Genomic DNA, 19,754 nt, shown 5'->3' on the forward strand with positions numbered 1-19,754 from the left:
TAAGAGGACATTTTTTTTTTTTTTGGAGTGTCTTCTTTCTTGCTGCTTTTTTTCTCTTTTTTTCTTTTTTTTTTCTTTTTTTTTTTTTTTTCTTTAATACAAATGTGTCAAAAGGGAGGAAAAAAACCTTAACTCTAAACTTTCTTGTTCCTTCCCAGGACTTGGTTAATGGTTATCGGTGTATCTGTTCACCTGGCTATGCAGGAGATCACTGTGAGAAAGACATCAATGAATGTGCAAGTAACCCTTGCATGAATGGGGGTCATTGCCAGGATGAAATCAATGGATTCCAATGTCTGTGTCCCGCTGGTTTCTCAGGAAACCTCTGTCAGGTAAGAAGCGTGGATGAAAAAGCAGACTTGCAGCCAGTGGCGCTTCTACCAGCGCTCTGGATACCAGCACACTGAATGCCTTGCATCCAGTGAACCAGAGTATAAAGTTGGACAGTCTGCCAAGAAAGTGCTTGATTAATATATATCGGGGGCAGGGGGGCGGTGGTGGAGAAACCAACAAAAACCCTCATGGGCTGCCGAGGATTCTTTCTGTTAAACAGACCACAAGTGTTTGCGCGGCAGGTTTTGTTGCGTGCTATTAACTTTCGGTGTCTGTTTAATATCAAGAGTGCTGTCTGCTGAAATAGTTGCAAGTCTAACTAAACGCTGTGCGTTATGAACAATTCATTGAGGCAGCAGATAAAAAGGTCAGATTCCGCAATGTCTGCCTGCCGTAGTGAGGGAAAGCTATGACAAAACTTCTGTTTCACGCAGCCTTCCCCCCAGCCTTTTCTGTTTTTCCCTCATTTTTATTTCCCTTTCCTCTCTCTGCACTACTTACAGCTAGATGTAGATTATTGTGAGCCAAATCCATGCCAGAACGGTGCCCAGTGCTTCAATCTTGCTATGGACTATTTCTGTAACTGCCCTGAAGATTACGAAGGGAAGAACTGCTCCCACCTGAAAGATCACTGCCGCACAACTCCTTGTGAAGGTTTGCATTACCTTGCGGGCGAATGGGAATGACTGGCGGTAGTTTTGCCCCTCCCCTGGATGGAGCCATAACGCAGCTCCAGTAGTGTAGTCGTTGGAGTGGTCGTTGTGCAAAGACCTTGCGCCTTGTGCCTCTATTTGTATGAGAAGATGAGTACTAGCTGTAAATGTCAGTGCTTTGAAAGACCGTGTTATGTCAGTGCAGACAGAAAACACACGTAGCAAATAGCCTGCTTTGCGGAATTTATTCCAGGCCCCGGATGTGGTCCAGCGATCTTCAGATAAGAGGCTGTGATTATTTTATGCACAAACATTTAGTATAGCCTTTTTATTTTAAAGCAGTAAGCATATTTAGCCTTTTTATTTTAAAGCAGTAAGCATATTTAGCGCTGTTAGGTTTACGGTTGGACTCGACGATCTTACAGGTCTTTTCCAACCTAAATGATTCTATGATATGCGTGTCTTTTAAACATCCATCACTGGAAATTAAAAAGTTGCTCTTAGCTTAAGAAATCGGATGGAATGGGCAATCTTCACACAGGTCTCTGCTTTTTTTTTCTACAGTAATTGACAGCTGTACTGTGGCAGTAGCTTCTAACAGCACACCAGAGGGGGTTCGTTATATTTCGTCAAATGTCTGTGGTCCTCATGGAAAATGCAAGAGCCAAGCAGGTGGAAAATTCACCTGTGAATGCAACAAAGGATTCACTGGCACCTACTGTCACGAGAGTAAGAGCCAAAAGGCTAATATATTTAACCATCCCCTACTCTTTTTGGAAAAAGATTGCATCCTTTCCTCCCAGACTGCTTTCTTGTAACACAGTGAACCTTGGAACTGCTTTAAGTTTTCATATCCCGCTTGGGCGAGGCAGATTGGAATTTGCTAGGCCTTGGGGAAAGTTCACTGTAATGAACCTTCTGGCCTTGAATTGTATGTTTTTTAAAAACCTTATGTATACAAGGTCTGAGGCAGTTAAAAGTGGGGTTTAACATGGATCTGATTTTTTTTTTTTAATAGTAACTTCTGAGTGACAGGCTCATCACTTTGTGCACTGTTTTTCAGCTATTTCTCATCTTGCTTTATAATCCTTCCTCTCAAAAGGGGCTTAGAAATGGAAGCAGCACCAAAGAGGCTGCAATAAGACGATGACTTCTAGTGACTGTACTTCTAGTTTGATTTTTTTGTTCTGTTTTTCCTTTTTCTTCCCCTCCCCTCTTCCTCCAAACCGTTGCAGATATTAATGACTGTGAGAGCAACCCCTGTAAGAACGGTGGCACGTGTATCGATGGCATTAATTCCTACAAATGTATTTGTAGTGATGGATGGGAAGGAACATATTGTGAAACAAGTAAGTTCACTGTTCTTCAGCACACAGAAAGATCTCTCAGAAAAAAATCAGGAAGGAATGGTTGGTGCTGTCTTTAAGATAATAGTGACCAATGCCAATTCAACATAAATTCTGCTTCAAAGGCCACGGCAGACAAGGTGTCCTCTTTTTTTTTTTTTCCACTGAGTCCTGGGCTTTCTTATCAGAACTAAACCTGAGTTATGAAGCTGAACTGGGAGTAGAGCCTGGCTCTCCCGCTGTTCAGTTTTCTGCTCTACCCTGTGGATAACTTGCTGTAAGAAGTCCCTTAGCATTAGTACGCACACTGCATATCACACCTGTATTTTGTCAGTCTCAGGAACGTAAGAGGAGTGAGCACTCAATTCCTATCCTCTGACTGACAGGATCGTTTATGTGGTAGGCCTTTTCACTTCCTGTTTACTGAAACAAGATGACAAACAAAAAGAAAACAAGCTGGAGGAAGGTGATAGAATATTCTTCATCTCTGTGACAGCGCTTAAAGCTTTAAAATACTGTCTTAAGTGTTCACTCCGTGATTTTGAAACACAGGCCAAAATTAGGGATGGGACATGCACCTTTCAGACATTGTTAGTCAATTCTGTAAACATTGCTTAGTGCGTTTCTCTCCTTAACATATCTAGATATTAATGACTGCAGTAAGAACCCTTGCCACAATGGAGGAACTTGCCGAGACTTGGTCAACGACTTCTTCTGTGAATGCAAAAATGGGTGGAAAGGAAAAACTTGCCACTCGCGTAAGTTCAGCATTTCGAAAACACAACAGGCGTGTTCTGTTAGGCTGCTTAAACTTGTCACATTGCATGAAGAAAGCACTGTTACTAAGGATGGTTTGTGTTCTTCGCAGGTGACAGCCAGTGCGATGAAGCAACGTGTAACAATGGAGGAACATGTTATGATGAGGGGGACACTTTCAAGTGCATGTGTCCTGCAGGATGGGAAGGAGCCACTTGTAATATAGGTAAATACCCTGCATGATCACCGGGAAGCAGATGCGGCACTGAACCTGTGAGAAAAACCTCAGTTTCTCCTCTTGGCTCAGTTTTGACGGCTTTCTAACAACTTAGCGGCAAACCTTGTTTCTGTTACAGCAAGGAACAGCAGCTGCCTGCCAAACCCCTGTCACAACGGTGGTACCTGTGTAGTCAGCGGGGATTCTTTTACGTGTGTCTGCAAGGAAGGCTGGGAAGGACCCACGTGCACCCAGAGTAAGCCGTCTCTGCTTGAACTTTTCCAGAGTGTTGCATGATGAGAACATTAGCTCATCCTGTCACCCTTGGAGTCCAGATTAAAACCAGAAGGGAAAGCTTGTTTGATGTAGGCTTTAGCATCACCTGAATCTTTGTTTTTAATGACTTTCTGTGATAGAGCCTTGACCTGGGCATGAGAAAGTTGCAAATGAGCTAAGTGGAGACAGATGTTGTCTTGTTTTCTCCCGCATTCTTCTTCTAAGAGCAGCTCTGTCTGCTTCCACTCTTTTTTTTCCCCTGTTAGATTCTTTACAACAATCTCTTCCTGTGTACATGTGTTCCACAATGTAGTTAACAAATTTTGCGGTAGAAGCCTGGAATCAATTTAGGAGAGAATTTCAGCGTATTTTTGTTAATGTTGAGCTAAGTGTAACTTGGGCATTAGGGGAAGTTTGATCCTTCTTTGCTGACAGTAGAGTTGTATCGGCCAAAGTCTGCATGTTTAATGTCGTCTGTCATTGCTTTGCAGACACAAATGACTGCAGTCCTCATCCTTGGTAAGTTTAATATGTTTGTCTTCCACCCTTTGCTTTTTTGGTAGTTTCAGTATTCTAGGTTCTTTTTATCTGTAGCAGGTTTTTTTAACGTGTATAATGACTTTTCTTTATAGTTATAACAGCGGCACTTGTGTGGATGGAGACAACTGGTACCGCTGTGAATGTGCTCCAGGCTTCGCAGGGCCTGACTGCAGGATCAGTAAGTGTTTCAGTGGCACTCTACCTTGATGTTCGTCTCGCTTGAATCTTGTTGCGAGACAATCATCTTAATTGAGTTAAGTGTTAGATCAGATTAATGATAGACGTCCTGTGTCTTCCGTATCCGTACCCAGATCCGTAGCAGATGCGGGGAGGGCAGGAATTGCACTGACAATGAAAGAAATCGTCAAGTCCCTTCAGCTGGAGCTGAAACCTCTTGGTTCAGCTGAGTGGGCAAAATGCCCTTCAGGATAGTCTTCCCAGTTAGAATGTGTTTGTGGGGCAGAGGTTTGTGCTCGAGATGAAAGCGTGCCAGCCAAAAACCTTGTCAGTTAATAATCCACCTACAGGCCCTGAGGTGATGTATGCACTTCCCTGTAATTTAATAATAATTACAGGTGGAGGACACTAACACTTTTTTTAATAACAGCCATGGAAATGGAAGTTTCATAGTAGTAATACAGCTGGGAAGGGGCTTCACGTTGTCATCAGTTGAAGAACCTTGTCGGGGGACAAAACCTGGAGTATGTCAAAGGAGAGGAAGTGTGTTTGTGTGAGAAGGAATGTGTCCGTGCCCTTGAAAAGCTGAAGTAGCCGTAGGGGTCAGGTTTTGATCTTTGTTAGTGCCACACAGCAGAGACTTCAAAGAACTTGCTCTGAGATTATACCGGTGCTGCTAACAAGAATCCAGCTCCGAGTAGACACTAGAAAATGAACATAAGGTTCCAGCAGGCAAATGTCTCGCGTGATTTTTCTGACAAAATAAAAGGATCCTATAGAGTAACTTTTTTATCTCCTCTTTTTCCCACCCTAGATATCAATGAATGTCAGTCCTCACCCTGTGCCTTTGGAGCTACGTGCATAGATGAAATTAACGGGTACCGCTGCATTTGCCCACCGGGTCGTAGTGGTCCAGGATGCCAGGAAGGTATTCCAGATGTCATAGCCTGTCGTAATACTTGTAGCAAGATCTGTGTAATTGCATGTTAACAGGTTTGTGGTTGTATGGGTGTTTTGAGGGGCGTTATTTGTGTGGTTTTAAAGCAAGTTACCTTTCTTTACTGAAGAAGTGAATGTATCACTAAGCTTAGATGAACTTAAGGGAAGGTTGGGGGGGGGGTTCCACTTTATTTCCCTATGTTAAGTTTCTAATTCTGTTCAATTTCTCTTCAGTTACAGGAAGGCCTTGTATCACCAGTGTTCGAGTAATGCCAGATGGGGCTAAGTGGGATGATGACTGTAATACCTGTCAGTGCTTGAATGGAAAAGTCACCTGTTCTAAGGTGCAGCGGCGCTGTGTTTTGTGTTACGCTGTCCTCTGTCCTGTCACCAGTGGTTACTTACTGGTATTCATTCTCTTCTAGGTTTGGTGTGGTCCCCGACCTTGTGTCTTACACGCCAAAGGCCATAACGAATGCCCAGCTGGACACGCTTGTGTTCCTGTCAGAGAAGACCACTGTTTCACTCACCCTTGTGCTGCAGTGGGTGAATGCTGGCCTTCGAATCAGCAGCCTGTGAAGACCAAATGCAATTCTGATTCTTACTACCAAGACAACTGTGCCAACATCACCTTTACCTTTAATAAAGAAATGATGGCGCCGGTAAGTAGCAGGCCGCAGCTCACCGTGCTGTGGCATGCACACGCTTGCTTCCCAGAGCACGAAACAACTATTTCTGACTGGTAGAAGGCTGACGCTCCCTTACTATGGAAGAAAACAGAAGGTATAGAAGGATTAATACAGATTTCTACCCTAAATGCTTTTGTGCCCAGAGAAGAACAAAAGCTGTTTTGGAGGGAATTCCACCTCTTCTTCCCTGGCAAACTCTTGTTTTGGGGGGAAAAAAAAATATTTCTTAGATCTGTGTGTTCATGTGCACACATATATACGTATGTTTAAAAAAAAAAACAACCAACACCTTTTTTTGTATCCTCCAGGGACTTACCACAGAGCACATTTGCAGTGAGTTGAGGAATCTGAATATTCTGAAGAATGTTTCTGTTGAATATTCCATCTATATTACCTGTGAGCCTTCACACTTGGCAAATAATGAAATACATGTTGCTATTGTAAGTCTTCCTGGAATATTTTTAAATGTCTTCGTAGTTAATTGCTTGGATATGTGTGTAACATGTGCATTTCATAAAAATCGTAATTCCTGGCTTTGTCAACATTTCTTGTGGCTTAGCTTCCATCCCCATTCCCTTCAGGAACAGGGAAGAAATCCTGGTTACATGTGTGTACCTGAAAGCTACCATCTGGTAGCAACCGTAATGGGGCAGTAAAACGTTTTTTGAGCACTCTCTTGCGCACTGCTTTTGGGTTGGTTGGGTTGGGTTTTTTGTCATGTTCTTAAAGGTGGGGACAGAAATTCTGCATTATTACTTCCTGCCCCTAGTTGGGCTTTTTGCTTGTTTCTGTTTTCGTTAAGTATTAAAAGTACAAAGAGCCTTAACTGATTGTGAAAGTTTATAAATAGTGCATTACCCACGCATCTGATCTGGCATTTGGCATTAATTGTACGACTTCTTCTTCTGTAGTCTGCAGAAGATATAGGGGAAGATGAAAACCCAATCAAAGACATCACAGATAAGATTATTGACCTTGTCAGTAAGCGCGACGGTAACAACACGCTAATTGCTGCAGTCGCGGAAGTCAGAGTACAACGGCGACCGGTTAAAAACAAAACAGGTAAGCTCTTCCTTGTCTCCGAAACCTCGCACGCTTGCCCTGACTAGAATCACCTTTCAACGTGGGTGAAGCTTTTGTCGCTTTGGAGATTTGTAGTGAGCCTGAGCATCTCTGCCTCTGTTAACTGGGAATGATAAGTAGGCTTTACACCAGGAGCTTACCACTTTTTAAAAAAAAAAATTTTAAAAGTTCTGAAAATGCTCTAAACAGGTGGCCTAACCTGTTCAAAGGGCTGCTAGTCTTTTGCACCCCTTATGGAGAAATAAGGAAGAAGCAAACAACTGGCTGGCTCTGAAAGCTCCCCTGTGTTTACCTGGCAATGCCCCTGTCCAGGTGTGATGACTTAAATGTTGTCAGAAGTGTCCCTTGCTGGCTGGCTGCACGGGGCCAGGCATGCCCTGCCGGCTTACTGGCGGCCACCAGCGGAGGGAGAAACGGCCATAGTAGTGATGGAGCCAGTTGCCGTCCGGCCAGGAGAAGCTCCCTCTGAGCCAGGAGTCGCGGCAGGGCGGGGTAAGGAAGCCCGGGTTCCTGCTGCCTGTGAGGACTTAGCCCTGCATGTAAGAGGAAGACGCTTTCCACCGGGGCCAGCAGGCAGTGCTCCCGTGTCCTAAACTCACTTGAAACACCCTGTATTCAAAAAGAGCAGAGATTATCCTTATGCTGCCGCCTGGGCCCCAGTGAAAAAGTAAGGCTTAAGAACTGACACTTGTTTTCTTTGTAGAAAGCCTGGCCTGGAGCGCTTGGTTCGCAGCAGGGGTTAACTGCTCTCGTATCTCTTCCAGATTTCTTGGTGCCATTACTGAGCTCGGTCCTAACAGTAGCCTGGATCTGTTGCCTGGTAACCGTGTTTTATTGGTGCATTCGAAAGCGCAGAAAGCAGAGCAGCCATACTCACACGGCGTCCGATGACAACACTACCAACAACGTAAGGGAGCAGCTGAATCAGATTAAAAACCCCATTGAGAAACACGGCACAAATACTGTCCCAATTAAAGACTACGAAAACAAAAACTCTAAAATCGCCAAAATAAGGACACACAACTCCGAGGTGGAGGAAGACGACATGGACAAACACCAGCAGAAGGCCCGCTTTGCCAAGCAGCCAGCGTACACTTTGGTAGACAGAGATGAAAAGCCCCCCAACAGCACACCTACAAAACACCCGAACTGGACAAACAAACAAGACAACAGAGACTTGGAAAGTGCACAAAGCCTAAATCGAATGGAGTACATTGTATAGCAGACAGTGGGGTGCTGCCATGCAGGGCCTTTAAATAGCATTATAAAGGCACTCGAGAGCTTGTAGTTCTTAAACTGTTGTGTAATATTTGAGTCTAAGGCTATTATTTACTTAGAATCCCTGTGTTAATTTAAGTTTTGACAAGCTGGCTTACACTGGCAATGATAGTTGCTGTGGTTGGCTGGAATACCAAGTGCTGCATTTCACATCTATGCAAAACTAGTCAAAAGTGCCCTCGTGTAAATTCAGCTGTAGCTGATACAGCATGGAAACGTTTCATAAGGTATCACGTAGCCTTATTGCTCTTCCTTAGTGTTAATTTTTTTTTTTTGCTGCCAGATGTCCCCATTTATACAGTTTCTCTAGAATAATACATTTTATTTATATTTATTGAATTTGAGTTTTTTGTATATTGGTTTTATGGTGACGTACAACTAGTTCTGTATTTGAAAGTGCCTTTGCAGCTCGGAACCACAGCAACTATCAAAAATAAGTTTATTATTTATTTTTTTATTGTATTTTTGTTGGGGGCGGGTGGGGGGAACTTGTCAGCAGTTGCTGGTAAATGAAGAATTTAAAGAGGAAAATGTGTCAAAAATAGAAGTTTGTATAGATATGTAAATAATTCTTTTTTATTAATCACTGTGTATATTTGATTTATTAACTTAATAATCAAGAGCCTTAAAATATCATTCCTTTTTATTTATATGTATGTGTTTAGAGTTGAAGGTTTTTGATAGCATTGTAAGCTTGTGGCTTCTCTATTTTGAATTTATTTTCTTGTTACATGTTGCCTATATGCCAAAACTAAGGTGTTCTAAAATAGTTTATTTTTAATAGGATGGGCTTTCATGCCTTGATGCTGGTTTTTTGTACAATGTCAAACGTTTGAAACACCTTCCATAGTACCACTTTAAGACTCTTTGTAAGTACTGACTGAGGCAGTTTAGATAATTAGACTAGGAAATTTTTTTTGCTGCTTTAGACTTGAAAACCGAGTGACAGGCAGATAATCTGCTAAGAAGCAGTTTAAGGGAACAAAACTGAGCTATTACTTTATGTAGATGAAATGTGAGTGGTTGCATGTAATTAAAATATCAAATTAGCGTGTGAAGTTGGAAACACAGCAATCTTATTTTGTAAATTCTGATTATTTTTTTTCTCACCATGAATATGTAATACTGAACCACTTGTAGATTTGACTTTTTTTGTAATCTACTGCATTTAGGGAGTATTCTAATAAGCTAGTTGTTGAATACTTGAACAGTAGAATGTCCAGTAAGATCACTGTGTAGGTTTGCCATAGATTACACTGCCCGCCTTAACAAGTGAGGAAATCAAAGTGCTATTACGATGTTTAAGATCAAAAGGCTTATAAACATAGTCATCTCGGTGGTTAACCATTGAGATCATGAAGATACTTTGTATTGTGATATTAGTGTTATATGAAAATGCATCTTTGATGTGTTGTTCCTGGCAATAAATCTTGAAAAGTAATATTTATTAAATTTTTTGTATGAAAACAGAAAAGAGCCTGGAGATTCTTGAGCTTGGAGGCCCTCCTGCCTAGTTAGCTGTGCAGAAACGGTGGCGGAGGCCGTGTTTTTGTTAGATGGTGAAGACGTTCCCCTCTCTGGCTCGGCAGCAGCTTGAAGGGGTGTGAAAGCAGCGTGTCCCTCGTTCTCGGGGCCTTTTGGCTTAACGTACCTCTGCCTGCGTCTGAGAGGATGAAGGATGCGCCTGGAATTGCGCAACGAGTTTACTTGGCATCAGCCAACGCGCTCCCACCAGATAGTAACCGAATCTTCGTAGCTAGGCAGGATACAAACTGCTGACCTGGATGGGAAGGGATCCATAGATCACACTGATTTCTAAAGGGCAAAAAAGTGCTGCGTAAAGCATAAAATAAGCTCTTAAAAATATTCAACACAACGGCTTCTACTGCCTCACTCCTGCAGCCCCTCCCACCCCAGAGGGGCTGCATGGAAGAGTACGGGGCAGCTGCCCGACAGCCTGCTGGTAGCACTTCCCCGACAGAGCTGCAGCTTTGCTGTGGTAAGGGGCTAGGACAAATCTGGAGGAACAATTAACGGTGTGTAACAAACTGAACGCAATTGAAAAATATTATGAAATAGGGTCAAGCTGCAAGGTTAGGCCTTTGCACCTGTTTTTGTAGTAAATACAGATTGCTGCAATATGAATATAATGGCCACTTCAAAAATCTGGTAGCAAGACAATACTCTGTTCTGTACCTTCTTTACAGCTGTCTAAAAAAATTGACAAAAACCTATTTAGTGTTACTTTTTATTTCTGTCTCCCTTTAGGAGGAGATTTCTAACCTGCCGCTACACCCCCGTGGACAGGGTTACTGCTCGTACTCTTCACAAGCCCATGCCACATACCTTCAGTACCAGAGAATTGCTGAATGGGAAGTCAACAAGATTAGCTTCATCTGACCGCTCCAATAATTCCTCATCAAACAAATCCCACGAGGATTTACTTCCCTTTGTTCCCCGACTACTACAATCTGCGATAAAGCAAACACCTCCTGTCTAAAAAAGCCACTTACTTAAAGATAACAGAATCTTCCACCTGCCTCAGAAGCACAAAGTCAGGCTGTTAACGGAATGCTTCTCCGTACTTTTAATGTTGAATTAGCCATCATCTCCCTGAAGTCTGTGTTCACCTAGGTCTCACATTCAGTGACATACAGAGAAACCAACTACCGCTTCTAAATGTCTGAAACACATACCTGAATTTGTAGGAATAAATCCGAGTCTGCCTTCTATTAAGCAAATGCCCCCCCCCAAAAAAAAAAGGGCTTTTGCTAGCCCTGGGAACAGGTATTTGACAGGCTACTTCAGAATCTACCCAGGTAAATTCTAATTACAGACTTTAATATAGTGACGAAGGTGTTTAGACCTCTGAAGACTCACTGTAGAGCAAAACCTGGGTTCCTCAAGCTTCAAAACTTGCCGCAGCCTTGAGCTCAGCATTCGTTTCTTTCTTTCCAGCCTTGCCTGTGCTACGAGTAGTGGGCTGACCACGCTGACCTTTTGTTACTGCAGGGTTGCTCCACACACAACCTATTTTCCCCATATAGCCCAATTTCAGCGCTACCTGACGGTGTTATACAGTTAGAGCCGCACAAGTGTTGTACAAGGGGGAGGGAAGAGAATTCTGGGAAATGGCTGTAATGATACTTTAAAATTTATCCTCTTATCTCAGTGATAGCTTCAAAATTTACACAGGTGAACGTGAAACAAAAACAGTCTTCCAAAGCCCAGAACCACCACCAAGCTGAGGGTTGCTATACGGCGTGTTATTCCATTGTCATGAAAATAAATAGAAACATGAGGTTTAAGGCTTTCCCATTAGAATACCACCAAGGCACATTTATTTTTGTGGAAATTACACTTTGCCAGCTCACAGTTTACTATACTTTGGGAAGATACATTCTCTTTAGTCAGGAGAAGTTTCCCGCTGCTAGCGTGTGTTTGTTCTTCGGATCCTTACTCATCTAAGAACAGAAAAACGTGTGCTTCCTGAGCTGCCATTTAAACATAGGAGCTCTTTAAAAAAAGAAAATTAAAATTACTCCCGCTAGCACCCTCAGCTTTGCTATACCTACAGCTAATTGAACCTGTCAAATCTGGGTTTGGTTCAACTTGAGCCGAACACAGCCACATCAAAGCCTCTGCACCTCCCCATGGAAAGGGCCCACCTTACGTAGCGGCGGCTAGTGAAAAGGCGCTGACCGTGCACCTTACATCAGCCTTAACGCCAATATATTCATGTCATGGGGGGAAGGACAGCTTTGGGAGCAGCTATTTCTGCATTGCTAAGAGGAGCAAATGACAGCCAGCTAGCGCTCGTACACCTGAAGCACGGCAGTGAGTAACAGAAACCAGCTCAGGGCCTGAGCCTGAGCCTGGCATCTCCAAGCAATTTTGCTGATGAAGCCATTTGCCTTTCCACAGCAACAACACTTGTTCTTACACCAGCTGACACACCTGCACAGCAAGAGTTAATATCGCCCATCAGCTCTCTGCCAAGCTAGAAATCATACAAGGTTACGCTTTCCGCTGTGCCTTGAAGATTGCACGATGCAGCTTCTTACCTGCCAGCCCCAGTGCAGCTGCTCTAGCCAGCGGGCTGAAGTTGGCCTTGCCTCCTCAGCCATCCAGCGGCCCAGAGCCCTGCCCTTGCCCTTTGCCGAGTCCCTCTGGAACAAGTCACAAGGCAGAGGTTTAATCTTTTTATTAGCGTATGCAACGATGAGAAGTTCTGACAAGGGAAGTACCAAATTCAGCCTTTTCCTCCCCAGAGGATGGAAGTGATTGCGTAAGCTCCCCCTCCCCTTCTAAACAGAGCAAGAATATTAAAGTATATTTAAGAATTATTCAACTTCCTATTTTTCAGTATTGGCACCAGTGGCCATCACAATTTACTGTTTACCAGTGCACACAGAGTTTGCTCCTAAAGGTTAGCTGTTGTTCCCAAAAGAGGGACAAACCCCAGTAAAATAGCCGTGCAACGATCAATTCCATTTTGTGGGGGTGAGGAGGAGGAAAGCGGTGAAGGTTCTGTAGGGTCTGTTGGCCACTGGGTGGAGGGTCAGCAGATGGCGTACCTCGCACTGGGGCAGCAGCGAACCGATGCGGTATCAGACAGGGCGTCGGACCGGAGTTCCAGCCCACATCTTCCCCGTGAGCGCCTTCTCTGTGATGTGCAAATTGTTTCAACCAGTTTCTCTACAGGGTGGAGAAATAAATCTCTCTTCATTCTAGCACTATGAGATCATATTAATATTAAAAAGGGGCATGCCCATCTCTAGAATTACAGCTCAGGACACTTTTCTTTAAAGATCTGATGCATAAATGAAAAAAAACCCCAACATTATTCTGTCAGCAAATAAAGCAGTTACGGAGCTAGACTACCAATTCCTACTAGGTTCAGTTACGCTAAATGATCCGACTTTGACAGAACAGGAGCAAATCAGGGAAATCTGCATTCAAAAAAGGTGCATTGTCAGCTCTCACAGGAACCAATTCCCAGCTCTGGAATAATTTAAATGGATAGTAAGGAAGGTAGGACGGTGGAGGTTAATTCCCTGGACGATTTCCAGGTTACAGCTGAAATGCCCTGTGACACTATATCATTTTCACAACCCTTTTATGATTTCTCAGCATAAGCCGACACCAAACAAACAAACAGTCCCCATCTAAAAATGTCACCTTATTGCCACTGTGGAAAGGACAAGGTCACACGCTACCAGGGTCCATTTAATTATCGGGGTGGGGTGGGGTGGGGGGGTGAGTGAACAAGATGGGAGAACTGCATTCAAAAATACTTTGAACGAGTTGATGGAAGAATTTGCAGTACAAGTTCCTTCACTAGTGTGCTTTACCTGGAAGAAATTGCTTACCCTCAGTGCTGCCCCAACTGCCAGAATAAGCATATTCATACCCCTCCCAGGTTCAGAACGCTTTGATATCCCTTTGATGACAGGCTCGGTGTGCTGCTGTTCCCCCACCCCGCATCTCCTCGTTCGCATAGGCTTTTGGATGCTAGTTAATGCGTATTAGGGAAGAAAAAAGCAGAAAGCAAAGAAGCGAGGAGTGCCTTTTATTAAAGCTAATTTCTGAGGCCAAGCCACACTTCCCACTGCTGGCTAGAAGACTCTTGATACTATTAACTCTGCTCAAGCCTGTATCAGAGTGTTCTAACCTTTTATTAGATATTGATATAGGCAAGGAGGTAACTACTCGCAACATGCAATCTGGAACTGTCTAACTACATTTTACATCCTTCTTATTCCAATTGCAAACAAAAGATTTATTTCCCCCATCTTTTTCTTTAAAAAGAATCCATTTTCCAGTCAAAAAGCCAATGAGATGATGATACAAAAATGTCGATTAAAACTCAGCCAACACGACCCACTTGCAGAGCGGCGAGAGGGAAATTCACACCAACAAAATAAACGCTTTTCGAGGGCTACTTCACACCTTACTGGGTCAAAACCTTCTGTAGCAACGGAAGTTCTGGTTCTTAAAATTTTCCTTTTTTGCTAGAAACAGATGCTCTTGAAATTGTTCAAGTCAAGCGTAACACAAACGCGGCTATGCAATTGTAACAACACAGTGACATACGCTTTAGACCCTGGTATGCGGAGCTGCAACCTGACAGATAATATCAGAAATAGCACAAAGCTTATTACTCAAAATAACTCTTGCAATATTAAAACCTTCCTATCGATCAACACTGGGCAAGGGAGATTTTACATCAGCCTGCTTCCTCTTTATAAATAAATATGTAAGAGGCTGGTCTAGCTTTTGATGTGTGTGTAAACACAAAAGTTCACTAAACAAATATTTTTAACTACTTTGATGTAAGGAATAATGGAAACGACAGCCTGCACACATTAGAAAGTGTTTGGCTAGGAAAGGACTGTTTTCAGTATCAGCAAACAGCACAGACCTAATTAACCAGATGATTCATTAAAAAAAACAAACAAAACAAAAAACCCAAAGCTGGCTGGTTTGGAATACGCAGTTATTTCTCTTTAAGACAAAGATGTATTTTTCAACATAAGCTCTGCGCTGTGGGCTTTCGCCAGTCTCAGATCTGCACGTATTCCAGAGGAGTTTAAAGAAGCTCTGAAAATGGCAAAAAAACCCCAAACCAAACAGAACAAACTAAAATTAAAAAAAAAATGAACTAAAGAAATAGTTTCTGTGCTTCAATGGCAGTTTCAGAACAGAACAGAGTCTTAAATATTTATTACTTTTAACAGAGAGGTATGCTAAACCTGCTCTGAAGAAAATTGGTAATAGAAAGCCAAGGCCAAGACTTGCAAACTGCTAATTTTACTCCAGCTCAGTTTCCAGCTTCTCTTTTTTTTCTTTTTTTTTCCCCCCTAAACCAGATTTAGGAAATCAGGTTTGTGGTTAAAGAGAATGTCAGACCGCACCTATCCCAGTGATCTGGGTGCAGGTGGATTGTAGATAAAAGCAAAACACCAAGACTCAGAAGACAGCCATGGGCTTAAAAGACAGGCATAAGAGAGGCATACGGTAATCGTAACGCCTGGATGTCACAGCGTCATGTAACACGCTCATAAGGTTTGCAGGAGGGAAACTTTTATAATGGTCCTGCTACACAGACAAAAGAAAGAACACTTTTGAGCACCGACACCACCTAAAATCCAGAAACGACCATGAATTCAAAGCGTTTCCCTGAATAACTGCATTTCTGAGAGGATCCAAGAGAGAGTTTTTTAAAGTAATTAAGCTCCAAATAGGCAGTAGAAAGCAGAGGGTCTTTCAGAAGAGCCTAGGAACCTAGCAAGTCAGTAATTACAGTAAGAATGATGCAACTATGCACTTTTGAGACAGTTCACTTGTATTTGTTCTGAATCTCCAGGCTCTAACACCTTTAATCAATCTAGCCCTACGCTTCTTACTGTTACCAGATCACTGTTTTAAAGGGAGGCTGTTCCCATGCTGTCAGTGAGGTGATGGGAAACGGCATCGCGAGTAACATAACAAAATATCCTAAAGGAAAAGTCAAGTGTTCTTAGCTATATAGACAATGATTTAATCTATCCAAGTCCCCTCTGCAAGTATGACATTCATTTGTAAGGGTGCACGCAGGTATGTTATTCAGTTCAGATTAAAACTAAAGTGCAATTATAAGGTTATACTATATATAATAACAGTATGCGATGATACGAACTATATGTGGTTGCCCTCTGGTTTCTAATACTTGAGTTAAATGGATTTGGAGAGGAGAAAGGCAAGAAGAAAGGAAGCTTCAGAGCCCAAAACTGTTAGCAGAAATAGTTTGGGGCGTACTTGCTCAAGAGCATCCACAATCTTCACAGATACAATCACTTTGCCGGTTTGCAAAAGGTCTTTTTCCTTAACTGGAATGAAATGAAAAGCAGTAACTGATTTTGTAAACTCAACATGTGTCTGTTACCGCACAATCATCTACACCTTTCCTATAGGTATCTGTTACAACCAAGAACATCAGGGGAAATTCACAAAGATCCAAGCAAAAGCAAAGTAGAAATAATGGAAAGTTAAAACTGCAGTCTAGAATATGCCTGTACCACTATTTATCAGTTTATTCACTATAAGCACTTAAAGAAGCCATCCAGAACACATATGCTAAATTATTCTATTTTAATTACTCTTATTTTTCTGATAAATACTTAATTAAATGTCCTTATACTGCTTTTAAGTCCATCAAAAGGGTGCTTTTTACTCCTTTCCTGGCCCAGTATCTCGAGCCCATAAAAAAGACAACCGTAAACATACCTCGGGCTATTCTTCCTCCAAACCCAGATTCATTTGCAGCCTTGGTTTTGCTTGTTACTAGGAAAGACCTTTTTGCAGAGCCTGAAGGTTGTAAGCGTTAGCAACCTTACGGCAAAGCACTGTGAGATACATCAGACAAACAGGCTGAAAGAAAAAAAGAGAAAATGTCTTCTAGCAGGCATGCTGAGTCTTTTTCATCTGTAGCAAAAGCTGAAATTATTGATAGCAGAAAGATGATCATCATTTGATGGTGCCTTGCTGCCAACTCTCATAAGGACCTGTATTACAGCACCAGCTCTAATGCTTACGGATGTGAATCATCATCTTCACTTCAATGAGGGTATCCACAGTTGTTAAGTATAGGTCAGTAAGAGTTTTCAAAATTGCTTCACATCAAACATCTGCGGTCACACTGATTTTGAGAGAATGATGAAAGAAAATTGCATATAATTTTATTTTAATCATTTTAAAAAGATAAGCATGAAATAAAAAGTTACATTTCCTTAGCGCATTAGCATACAAGTTACAAAAGCAGTATTAAAAAGCTCTGTGCAATTAAAAATTACCTCTACCTTAAAATAAGAAATAACCTGGGTATCGCTAACACGTGAAAAACAGTTCTTGCACACAAACAAGGCCTGATTTTGAAACATGAATGCATGAAGATGTGTATGCATGTTTACGTAATGAACTTTTCGCAATAGCAACGTTTGCACATCCGGGTGACCGCACATCTAAAACCAATCTTCATTTCTCCAAAGACTGGATGCACGATCACTTGTATCCACAACTTGAGTTAAAAATACATGTTCATATCAAAACTGCACAAGCACAAACTATAGTTATGTTGAAATGCTGCTGAAAAGGTGAGCCTTAAATTATCAACAGCAGCAACATTAAATCCTGGTTAAAGATTTATTTGAAATAACCTCAATTTGACTTACTGTTGTAAAGATCATATGAATAAACCATGAACTTCCTAACACAGAGAAAGAAAGGATTAATTTTTACTAAAATGAACTATGTGTTCAGAAACAAGCAAAGCACTGAATAACTGCAGCTGCTAACAAAATCACAAAAGTGGTTTTAACTATTGCCGTCATCAGCTGATATGACTTTTTAATAGTACTAGAACATAAAGAGATCTAAAATTTTCCTTAGTAAATATTATTTTATAAGACATTTTTCTTTCCATAAATACTACACTGATGCGTACAATATTAATGTCTAATTCCTAAAGACTTAACAGAATAATCTTCATTACAGTTCCAAATGACTAAAATACTTAGTTAACTGAATTTTCATAAAAAGTTTTATGTAATTTTGACTTTGTATTTTTATTATTTTTCATTATTTTGAACTGCTTCCTACTTTTGGCATATTCTTTCCAAACACAGGTTTGGCTGTCCACCCATACCATCAGGATAACACTTCAGCCTTTATGACTTCTTAAGCCTTCGCAGTTTTAACCTCCTGAGACCATTTTCAACTTCCTTTTTTCGCTTTTGGATAAGCTTCTCTGAAGACACAGGCTGCAGTTCTAAGCAAGACGATGGCATCACAGGCAATTCTTCAGTGGTTGCGCTTGGCTCATTTTGGCTTGTCTGCACTATATTGCTCCTCACAGAAAGAGGCCGGGAGAGGTTTTTTCTCAAAGTTAGTGACTCCTCATCAGACATAGCCTTTGTCGTGTCTTGTTTCGAAAACAACCTGGAATCAAGTGGGGTCGTCTCTTCCAGGAATCGACCTAAACAATCATCATCGCACTTACTCATTTCTGTATTGCTAGGAATTAAAGGACTCCCTTCAGAGGACACTTTGCTGAAATGCTCTAACTTTTCTTCTGAACCACAGCTCTTTTGTTGAACCTGTGTTTTGGTCACTTTTTGACTTTGTTTTGGACCTAGGAGTGCTGACTCACAGCTACAAGGAGGGCTCTTGCTTAGAAGACTCGACTTCAACCACTCCACAGAGTGAGGTTTTTGCTGGCTGCTAACACCATCTGTCTGTCTCTGATTAACATAATTTTCCAGCTCTAAACTGGGACGCTCTAAGTTGCTCTCAGCTGTATTTATGCAGTCCTTTAGCAGTCCTGTACTCGTACATTTCACTCCAGATTGAAAACTGAGAGAAGCTCGACAGTCATTCTTTCTGTTCCCTGTCTGCGAGTCCACTGAGCCAAGATACACTTTCTTGGAGTCCTTGCTGATTTGAGGTTTGCTTGTGCTACTTTTCCTTGTTTTTGTCCTTTTCACACTGCAATAAAGAAGAACTTTGGTTTTAAACTAAAAAAGAATCTTCACTGCCTCAATCTGCCCTTCTTACAAACTCTGAAACACCACTAGGGCAACCTTCTTTCCAAATGTAGAAAAAAAAGCCTGTATATCATCCTGACAAGCAGTAATGTTTGTCTAGCGTGGATAATATCAAGCGTTATCCATCTGATTTTCCACTGCACTAGGGGAATCCTATTTATTAATGACTAAGCCATGAAGGAGTTCACATTCTATTCCAAGAGGCAGAACTGGATTCATTACAGATGTTAAAGGTCAACATGGTGTAAGTATATTGAATTCCTTCCCAAACTGGCTAGATAAAATAGTATTTCATAAGTGCCTAAATGATTTCAAACCATTCCCATATATTCACATGCATAATGTATATCTAAAGAATAGAGGGGGGCAGGCGGGGAGAGGCAGCATGCGCATCTCCGTGTGAGAGTTTCTAATCTCTATTTTAGAATGTTCATCTGGAATTTTTCCCAGGACATTTCAAAGCAATACTTTAAAGTTAACCACTACTCATCTAGTATCAAGCCCATTCATCTGGGAAGGACTTAGGTAATGCAAGGAGATGGTATTCTAAAAGGAATTATACAGGAAAATGGGATCACAAGGGATCCGATGGAGTGTCAGTACATAAACACTCCTCAGCAGCATGTTACCTACAAATCTAGATTTCACACAGTCTGTAAAATGAACTTTTATGCACAAGTACTAAAGCTGCCGATATAAGATTTTGAGTCCAAAGACATTACTGTAGAACGTCCCACCCTGAGACCGCTTTCTGCTGCTCCGCTGATGCCAAGCAGTTCCCAGGTCTGCATATCTAACTCTTCAGAAAGAGGGCTCTTCCAAAATAGGTAGAGCTGTCATACCTCCAAACCTAATCTCATTTCTAAAGACAACACAGATGAGAG

General features: G+C 41.8%; 2 protein-coding genes across 2 annotated transcripts in view; one reads left to right on the forward strand and one right to left on the reverse strand.

Annotated features, from left to right (window-relative positions):
- JAG1 (jagged 1) overlaps positions 1 to 9,350 on the forward strand; it is a 35,323-nt gene extending 25,973 nt beyond the window's left edge. The window contains exons 12-26 of the mRNA XM_010295176.1: positions 159 to 332; positions 837 to 987; positions 1,551 to 1,715; positions 2,222 to 2,335; positions 2,977 to 3,090; positions 3,201 to 3,314; positions 3,445 to 3,561; positions 4,073 to 4,100; positions 4,214 to 4,299; positions 5,113 to 5,226; positions 5,472 to 5,581; positions 5,663 to 5,899; positions 6,235 to 6,366; positions 6,838 to 6,988; positions 7,774 to 9,350. Coding sequence (XP_010293478.1) covers positions 159 to 332; positions 837 to 987; positions 1,551 to 1,715; positions 2,222 to 2,335; positions 2,977 to 3,090; positions 3,201 to 3,314; positions 3,445 to 3,561; positions 4,073 to 4,100; positions 4,214 to 4,299; positions 5,113 to 5,226; positions 5,472 to 5,581; positions 5,663 to 5,899; positions 6,235 to 6,366; positions 6,838 to 6,988; positions 7,774 to 8,231 — 2,265 coding nt within the window. The 3' untranslated portion in view covers positions 8,232 to 9,350. The remainder of the gene's footprint in view (positions 1 to 158; positions 333 to 836; positions 988 to 1,550; positions 1,716 to 2,221; positions 2,336 to 2,976; positions 3,091 to 3,200; positions 3,315 to 3,444; positions 3,562 to 4,072; positions 4,101 to 4,213; positions 4,300 to 5,112; positions 5,227 to 5,471; positions 5,582 to 5,662; positions 5,900 to 6,234; positions 6,367 to 6,837; positions 6,989 to 7,773) is intronic.
- Positions 9,351 to 17,994: 8,644 nt separating this feature from the next.
- The window catches only part of SLX4IP (SLX4 interacting protein), a 40,061-nt gene continuing 38,301 nt past the window's right edge, over positions 17,995 to 19,754 (reverse strand). Inside the window, exon 8 of the mRNA XM_010295178.1 lies at positions 17,995 to 18,811. Coding sequence (XP_010293480.1) covers positions 17,995 to 18,811 — 817 coding nt within the window. The remainder of the gene's footprint in view (positions 18,812 to 19,754) is intronic.

Source organism: Phaethon lepturus, unplaced genomic scaffold (genome assembly GCF_000687285.1).
Source record: "Phaethon lepturus isolate BGI_N335 unplaced genomic scaffold, ASM68728v1 scaffold6889, whole genome shotgun sequence".
In the NCBI taxonomy this organism is placed as follows: domain Eukaryota; kingdom Metazoa; phylum Chordata; class Aves; order Phaethontiformes; family Phaethontidae; genus Phaethon; species Phaethon lepturus.